The sequence below is a fragment of the Fragaria vesca genome, linkage group LG1 (assembly GCF_000184155.1).
Source record: "Fragaria vesca subsp. vesca linkage group LG1, FraVesHawaii_1.0, whole genome shotgun sequence".
Classification (NCBI taxonomy): Eukaryota; Viridiplantae; Streptophyta; class Magnoliopsida; order Rosales; family Rosaceae; genus Fragaria; species Fragaria vesca.
The window spans coordinates 16,658,446-16,667,656 of NC_020491.1; the positions used below are offsets into that span (position 1 = coordinate 16,658,446).

General features: G+C 38.4%; 1 protein-coding gene across 1 annotated transcript; it reads left to right on the top strand.

Moving 5' to 3' along the window:
- Window positions 1–3,180: 3,180 nt before the first annotated feature.
- Window positions 3,181–7,870, top strand: LOC101301338. The gene is made up of 8 exons (XM_004289392.1): window positions 3,181–5,025; window positions 5,125–5,248; window positions 5,656–5,719; window positions 5,832–5,981; window positions 6,056–6,114; window positions 6,660–6,794; window positions 7,374–7,465; window positions 7,716–7,870. Exons 1-8 carry the CDS (start codon window positions 3,181–3,183, stop codon window positions 7,785–7,787), a joined length of 2,541 nt encoding a protein of 846 aa, XP_004289440.1. The 3' UTR covers window positions 7,788–7,870.
- The last annotated feature ends 1,341 nt before the right edge of the window (window positions 7,871–9,211 follow it).

The following is a 9,211-nucleotide window of genomic DNA, read 5'->3' on the forward strand; positions in this document are numbered from 1 at the left end:
ACCGGAATACCGTGATTTTCAACCGTAGACGTATTTCACCATTTTGGTCATATCTTATTTCACGACTTTTTTGCGTTTGAAGGTTCTACGTATAGTTTTTTTTCCCAGATGAGTTATTATCCAGATCTGCAAATATAAGGCACTTTAGCCGACGAAATTATATTTTTCGTCGGCTAAACTTTTAAAAATTTCGTCGGCTAAAGTTCACAGACTATAGCCGACAAAAAAAATTATTCAGACGACGAAATTTTAATTTCGTCGGCTAAAGTTGACCATAGCCGACGAAAATTTTTAATTAGCCGACGAAGGGAAATTTCGTCGGCTAAAGTCCACTTTAGCCGACGAAAAAATAATTCGTCGGCCTGGTTTTTTTATCTTCGTCGGCTAAAGTCTTTCTTCTGGTAGTGAAGGTTCACACTAGCAGTAGGGGCTATTTCGATTACCACTTCAGTTACAGGGGTCAATATATGATGTTTCCACATTGACATCAATCTCTTGTAAGGCAGTCCTTGAGTTTGCAAAGGTACTAGTATCAGAACCAGGAGAAGTTTTTTTTTAAGCATAATTGGCTTGCGCTTCAAAGTTGCCTTGGATGCAGCTATTTACTGCATAGGTTTGAAAATCAGAGGTGCCTCTGCAACTGGCGCACCGGTGAACTTCAGCTAGCCTTTTGAGAAGTTGGGATTTGCCAAATTCGCCAACGTTTCCATCCGGTTTTCCTTCTGCACTGTATCCGACTTTGAACTAACAACTTTTAATTTGCACACTCCATCACAATGAAATATCAGCTTGCAAATAGAACACATACCCACAAGATTTTCATAGAAGAATAGAACATTCTTTACTATGCCAGGGGCCAGTTTGAGTACCTTCTCGAAGATGAAGGGCCGATCTAATGCACGAGACACCCGAACACGCACTTCACCTGCAGAGTTGAGGAGTGGTAGATCCACAAAGGGCCTATCTCCAATCACGATCGCAGCATCTTCAATGGTTTCAAAAACCTCCAATTTTGGGGGAATGTTTTCAATTCGGACCCAAAAGAAGGGGGAGTTCAGATCAATGGAGTTGAAATTGGCTAAGCCATCATACTCCTGCACAACCATGGGCGCTCGAAGATAATACCATGGACCACCCCATAACACACGATTTCGATCTCTCCGGAGATCAAAGGAGAACATGAAAAGACCAGTAGGTCTGGATTGAACCTTGAACTTGCCATTAAGCTTCCAGATGCGCTTGAAAGTTTGTTGCAGATCAGCCAGATCGACTCGCTTTGGGACAAGAGGCTTCACGAGTAGGTATGATTGGGTATTACGGTGTTGCGCCGCACTGGATCGACGAGATACATCGAGGACCTCTTTGCTCGCAAGAGCAAGAGATGTGGAAAAGCTTGCGGTGACATCGTCGATGGTGTTCGGCATGCTTGGAGGTGAGATGGATGAGATTAGGGTTGATACTCGATCGGGTTTGATCGGAACTAGAAGAGCGGTGCTCTTTTGGTTTGCGTCAGAGGCTTTTCGCATTAAGGTTTATAGAAGCTGTTGTTATTAAAAATACTGAAAATTAATAAAATTTGTCTTATCAACACCTTTAAAACTAAAAACTATCAAACATAAAAGTATTTTAATTTACAAACAATTGTTTTCGCAGCACAACACTAGCACTTAAGGACCCTCTAACACACAGATAAAGAAGTTTTAAATCTTCAAAATAACTAATTTGATGAAAATTAGTTAGTTGATATTTAGGGTTTGTACTGCAGAAATTGTACACCCTTTTTCTGGTACAGTGGAACAAATGAGCTCATTTTGAAAAATATAGCCATTTTCTAAGAAAAGTTAAATTTCAGTGGCTTTTCGATCGGGAAAAAGCCGCACATGTTTTTCCCGCCTTGCATTTTCACTCAATTTCAAACTGCTTCGGTGCCCCTTCTCTTTCTTTAGTTTCAAATTTCTAAAACAAAAATCAAAATACAAATTTGGGTCTCTCTCTCTCTCTCTCTCTCTCTCTCTCTCTCTCTCTCTCTCTCTCTCTCTCTCCCAGAGAAGCCTCTTCAGCTTCGTCGTCGACAAAGCAACTCCTCGGAAACCTGAAGCTCGTCGCTCATCGCCGCCGAACAACCTGTAAGCAACTCCTCTTCGCGTTTTCGTTATTCCTATTGTTGCTGCTTCGAACCAGATTGGGAGCCTAAGGCGTTAATTCCTCGTGAGATCTGAGCGCCTGAACTTCAATTCTGCGACGAACTAGGGTTAGACGAGCGTAATTGAGAATCCATGAGGGAATTGGATGGGTCGTGATTGTTAGGGTTTCGCCGATTGTTGATTTTTTTTTTTTTTTTTTTTTTTNTTTTTTTTCCGTTCTTTGCCTATTTGATATAGTCACGTGGTTCTCGTCTGATTTGGAGAAAATTGTATCATCAATTGAGTAGTTCATGAAATTTAAACCATGTTTAGTTGGCCAGGGAACTAAGAATCAGCTTATCATTGATGAATATTTTACCGGTTGCTTCATTCTGTGTGTGATTGTGTTCTTGCTGCTCTGGGTGTGAAATGAATTGCAATGATACTGAGTTTATAATGGTTTCGTATCGCAACATTTTTCGTCACCACATGAACACAGATTTAGCCCCCCTTACTTTCTATAGCTTGGTTTGTTTTTTGACCAAATTTCTTGGTCTGTTGTTCAGGTTACAATTGTGGCTATTCTACATACGTGTTCTCTAGATGGAGGTTGGAAGACGAAAGCATATGCGAGATGTAAGCATTCACAACTTTGATACCTTGTATTTGCATAGCTAATTGTATGGCGTGTAAGAATTTTCTGTTAGACTTTGGCTGTTTCTTTTCTCATTTGTTGGATGGTGCATAATCTGTAACTCTTTCCAGTTATATTTTTGGTGATCCTTTTCAGTTAAATGGTACATGATCTGTGACTAGCTCAGTCTATGTTTTATATAGCTCGTACATGACCATTATGGTATTTCAGTCCACTGTGTTATCGGGAAAGACCCCATAGATGTGGTTTTGGTTTACTTGATTTAAAATACTAATTTAGTTCTATCTACCTGTGTATTAGTTTAAAGTTTATTAAATTTATCTTCATCCGAAACAAATTTGAATTGAACAAAAATGGAATTGGGACTTTGCATTCTAATTTGAGTGTGGAGCACAAACTATAATGCTTACTTCAAATGCCATGTTTCAGGATCAAACAAGCAATTGCTGGAGCTATGGAAGCATTAATCATCCAGCAAGCCAATCTAGGAAGATGTCAATTGGAGTTGTGGTAGATTCAATAGCAAAGAAAAAGTCTGGATGTGCAAAGGAAAGGGAGGTTGTGGTACCAAATGCAGAAACAGAAAATGCTAACTTAGCGAATACCATAGAGGGTAAGTTCAACGGGGAAGAAGTTACAGCTGCCAAAACAACAAAAGAAACTAAAACTCCAGAGCAGGTGGGTTCCCCATGGATCAGTACTAGACCCTTTCACAAAGACATACCGACTTCAGATGCTGCTCTTCATGCAAAACAAGCCAATAATTTATCATCTGTTGGTAAGAGGCAGTACAGACTTGACGGAGCAAGGAACACACCACTTAAATATTCAGTTGAGAATTCCGCAAACAAGACCTCAATTTTACAGTTTGGTGATGACACACATAAGCAGTTTAGTGGAGTTACCTACAGAAAGAGGGAACTGAATAATGGGAAAGTGGAGGAAGTTAAGGATATCACATTTGCAACTGCGCAGGAAGTTATTACACCGGATAAGGAGGTGCTAGTGGACAAAACAGATGCACAAGAAAACACAAGAACTGAAACTCTCAGAATGAAGCTTTGGAATATATTGGGAGCTGCTGCTTCACCTAATGATCAGCACACCAAATCTCAGGAGCTTGAGGTTGGTGATGATAATTTAAATCCTCAACCACAATTTGATCAAATGGCTGATGTCGTCAAGCTAAAAAAGAATTCTGATGAACCAGAGGACAAGTACATGGAAAAGGGTGATGCATTTATTAAACCTACGCAAAATTCAGATACTATAGAAACAGACTCTGAAAGTCCTGAGAACTCTGTCAGGAGACCTGTCACTCGATCTTTGATTCCAAAGAGAGCCCGAGCCAAAGTAGGGAAGACAACTGCAAAGCCTGCCCCATCTTCTGGTTACAAACGGAAACAGCGAGATAATGTATTTTCTTTTGAACAAGAATGCTTTGAGACACTACAAGATTCTGCTGGAAAATCCTCAAAGTTTCAGAAGAAGAGAGAGAATACAGGTTTCAGAAAAGAGATTCATGAGGTCTGCTTTCCTGAAAAGGATAATTCAACTAAGATTCAGCAAGCCATTAATAGGAGAGGAAAACGACCACCTGCTAAGAAAGCTTGCCCTGGAGGTACTAAAGTAGGAGATTTTCATGGTTATCTACCTGACAATCTTGAACCAGAGAAAACTATCACAGAGAAAGAAATCAGGTTTCAGAAGAAGAAAGAGAATACAGGTTTCAGAACTGAGACTCATGAGGTCTGCCTTCCTGAAAAGGATAATCCAACAAAGATTCAGCAAGCCATTAATAAGAGGGGAAAACGACCATCTGCTAAGAAAGCTTGTTCTGGAGATACCAAAATGGCAGATTTTCAAAGTTCTCTACCTGACAATGAAAAGGAGTTTCCTGAACAGGAGAAGACTACCCCAGAGAAAGAAATTTACCACTCACCAATCAAAAGCAAGAAATTTGGGGATAGTGACAAATCAGAGAGTAGGAACCAACGACAAGATAGTGAAAATCCAAGCTTCAAGGATGCTGTAAATCCAGAAGATAATTTTCTAAGTCCAACTTTTGGAATTAGAAGATCTGTGTCAAGTTATTCTCCCAGCTCAATCCCAAAATCTGACCAAAGGGCAGATTGTAGTAGTCCTGCACCAATGGAGAGGCGATTTGTTATTGGAGATATTCACCGCTTCAGAACTTCCTCGACTTCAAAACAAGATTTTTCTGAAAATGCTCAAACACAGTCTTCTGTATCCTTTATTATCAAACAGTTTCAGTAGGTAGCTTTCTGTGCCAGGTTTTGGCAAGTATTTTGTACCTGCCTTTTGGATTTCCTTATTGAATTTCAGGATGCCGCTGAGGAGATCAGGGATTCCCCGATGAAAACAACACCTGACATGGAGAACAATGATGCAGAATCTGGCCTATCTTTATCATCATCAGAAGAGAGGGACTTGGAGACTTTTGAAGAAGGTTCTCCAGTTATTCAAGGACATAAATATATGTACACTGGCACACTTCTATTAACTTCATGACTAACAAATGTTAGATAACATGAATTGTTGCTCAAATTAAGGTTCCTGATTGGTTATGAGTCTATAGATATTAGATACTTCAATTGTATATCGGAAGATGTCACGATATGTTTTTTCCACTCCCCCTAGTTGGACTGGTGGCTACTTTGTTTACCCGACTGTCTTGTGCATGTGCTTATATAGAATTCATTATCTGCAGTAATGCTGAAAAATTGAAATTCAAACTTTTTCTATGAAATGTTTTGAATCCAAGGAGGCATACTTATAATCATATCAGTGCTATACTCCTATTTTACCTTCTATTAAAGGCAATTGCATAATTTGCACCATATTTTATTCTTGCAGGGATTGGAGAAGATAAGTGCATGGAGGAACCTTCAGAGCCTATTGAAGTGGATGGATTGGCTAGGTTTTTCTTCTCTCTATCTGTGTGTGCCCACATATGTTTTTTTGAAGCAAAATACAACTGGTTATCTGTATGCACATTCTGCTTGCGGTTGAACTTTAATTTCACCTCTTAGGGCTGTTGAACTATTTGCTTTGGGACTAGCAAAACTAAAAACCAAAATGAAGACAGCAACTACAAGGAAATCATCTGAAATCCTGGCATCTGTTGCTGCGGAGGTTCAGTTGCAGCTGCAGAATGTAGAGTCTCAGATTCAAATGGACATGTAGGTATTATTCAACAAGCAGGTTTCCCTGTTAAAGATAGCAATAACTTAGTGTGTTTGTGATGATTTTTCAGGGGAAAGCTTACAAACCTTAGCAAATTAAAGAGAAAAAAGCTGGAAACAAGGTTTGAAGGTAAGGAGAAGTTGTATAAATGACTTACTTAAAATTGTTGTTTTTTATTTTTTAGATTTAAGATTGACCACATGTTTCCTAAGGTCATACTTCCAATGTCCTGCTCAGGGGTGGTTTGATAATTTTGTGATTAAAACATGAACCTGAACCACAGTCCTTTAGCACACATTACATCTTGAAGCGCTGTTGCCATCAGTCATTAATGGGTTTCAATTAAAATGATCAGATTAAGAGAATATCCAGTTAGTTTCCTGTATTGTTGCAAAATTCTCCCGTGTCAGTTAAAGCTCCAGATGAATGGAAGTTTTTTTTTCCCTATAAGTTATGAGGTGTGTACATCTTTTCTCGTGAATCATGTGGTTATACCATTGAAATTGACTGCAAAAGAAGATAACTTGAAGTTGGAAAATAGTTTAGTTATGTATCTACTTATTATCGTGGAAGGTTTGGAATACTTTGCTAGTTTAATGCTGAGAGAATACTTTGTCAGTGTGCTTATTCAGTTTTGGTTTTGGTTTATTGTATATGGGATGGTTCTTCTGCAGAGCAACAAGGACAACTGAAAGTCATTTGTGACAAGTTCAAGGAACAGGTCAATCAGCATCTTCAGGATTGCGGAAGTACAATTGAAGGTCTGGAAGTGTACCAGACAGAGTTCAAGGGAACTGTGGAAAAGCAAAGTATGGCATTTCTCATCTTTCTGATACTGTATTATTTTGTTGCTTCAGTTTATATTGAAATTTGTTTGTGTAGGTGTATATGACACTAGATTTCCCTATAAATATCATAAATTTAAGAAGCTACCTTGCAGATACTGCCTTGCAATTATTGTTTTTTTGGGTGAAATCATAGTTTAATATATTGACAAATTAAAATTTGTCCTGATCTTGAAGGCATGTGAGAAACCTTGTAAACTCATTTCAGAGTAAACAGAAAACAGAGTTTAGTGCTTTGAATTCCATGCAAACTACACTAAAGACCTTCATAATCCAAAAACAAAAAAAATTGTCATGCATGCTATGCCTGCCTACATATCATTGATGCATCAAAATCTACGCAACTCTAGTCCCTCTTGCTATAATTATGACGAAATAGAGTCTAGATTCTCTTGTATGGCATTGACATGCTTCAAATAAACCCAAGAAATACTATTTTCTTCATATGAAAAGTTATGTGCTAGCAGTTACCTTTGACAAACGAAAACTTGTTAATTTTTTTAGATCATTTGACATCCAATTTCTGCTTTTGTTTACTTGCAGAAGCATCACACCGAAAGCTTGTCTCACAAGTGGAAGAAGCAATTGAGAACCAACTGAACGATGCCCAAAAAAGAATCAAAGTCATGAACGAGGCAAGTTTCCCTATTGTAATCTGGATATTCAGATGCACTCGATGGAATAAGTGGCTGCTAAACCATTTCCATTTCAAACACGTTAGATAGGTGGCTGGCTGCATATAGTGATTGAAAATCTCCATTTGGTGCATGACACTTGATAGATCTTGTTAGAACAGGATCTATGAATTCGTTCTGATTTCCTTAATAGCTTTTCTAACAGTCTAGCAGATACGTCTAACCTTTTCAACCTTGTCATTAATTGCAGACGAGACGTGGACAGATGCTCCAGTTAAAGCGCCAACTAGCTTCCTGTTTGAGAGAGGGAATCCTGAGTTGATGAGTGTGATGTGTACAGCTGCACTGGGAAACAAATAGGACTTGGCTTATAGTTGGAGACAGGCGTGGGCATTTGCTTCTCGCAAATTACATTTCTGCTTAGAGATATACCAGCAGTTTCTCTATTACTTATGACTTGGGTTATAAATATGTAAAGACAATCGCAATTCGCTCCGGATGATTTGATCTTTCTGGCGTTTGATCACAGTATGATCTGTAATAGGTGAAGAATGATATTTCCTAACATATGGTATGAGATTTGCACATGTTTTACATTTTACAATTGTTCAGCCAGTAAACTTCTCAAAGACATTGCATAACTTGTGTTGTAGAATAAAGTTCCTAGACAGAAGGGAGTTGCTCAAACCATTACAACATCACTCAGCGCCCACTGGGTTAGGGTTCAGAAGAATGACTCTAGCATCTGCAATATTACATACATATTACATACATTAATACGTTAAACTATATGGTTTTTTTAAAATTTTTTTTTATTGATTACAAACTAGACGTGTTCGATATATCAAGTATACTAATTTGATTTAAATATCGAGTCGAGTTGATATATAATGTACATTGAGTAAGGTAGAATATTGTTTTTGATGAAATGAAATAGGTTTAGGAATACAGAATCGTGAAAGATGTGTGTATTATTAATTGATAGGAGCCCTTTATATAGGGAATTACACAATACCAATATGGTAAGGATATGAATACATAGATCTAATCAAACTACATATCCTAATGACATAAGGCCAAGGCACACATAAAGAATATCCTAGAACACTCCCCTTTGTGCCGCGCTCTGATATGCCAATGGTGCTAATCTGTTGCCTCGTCAAAAACCTCGTCAAGTCACAAAAACCCTGTGGGAGAAAACTGAACCTTAATCGTAGGAGAAAAAGAGTACAACGCACCAGCCTACTTCATTGAGATGATACTCCCCCTGATGTGAACATTATTCAGAGAGACTTGATAGCCGACGCATGCCTATACTTTTCACATGTTTCTCAAAAGTAGACTTAGGTAAGGACTTAGTAAATAAGTCTGATGCGTTTCCTTCTGAAGTAATCTGATTCACTTGAATGTTAAGAAACGCCTGTTGTTGTTGGTTGTAGAAGAACTTAGGTGAAATGTGCTTTGTATTATCACTCTTGATGTAACCTAACTTCATTTGCTCAATACAAGCTGCATTGTCCTCATAAATGCATGTAGGTCTATCAGTTGTAGAATTTAATCCACTAGTCCCTCTAATGTGTTTAATGATTGACCTTAACCAAACACATTCCCGAACAGCTTCATGCAAAGCTATAATCTCTACATGATTTGAAGATGTCGCCACTAGAGTATGCTTTGTAGACCTCCAAGATATCGCCGTATTCCCAATGGTGAATACATAACCAGTTTGAGAACGTCCTTTATGAG

Excerpts from the sequence above, each read along its gene's own strand:
- LOC101301338 (XM_004289392.1), top strand. The coding sequence starts at position 3,181 with ATGCTTACTTCAAATGCCATGTTTCAGGATCAAACAAGCAATTGCTGG. Across the intron at positions 5,249-5,655 it reads CTTGGAGACTTTTGAAGAAG|GGATTGGAGAAGATAAGTGC; the intron begins GTTCTCCAGTTA and ends TTATTCTTGCAG. Across the intron at positions 6,795-7,373 it reads GGGAACTGTGGAAAAGCAAA|AAGCATCACACCGAAAGCTT; the intron begins GTATGGCATTTC and ends GTTTACTTGCAG.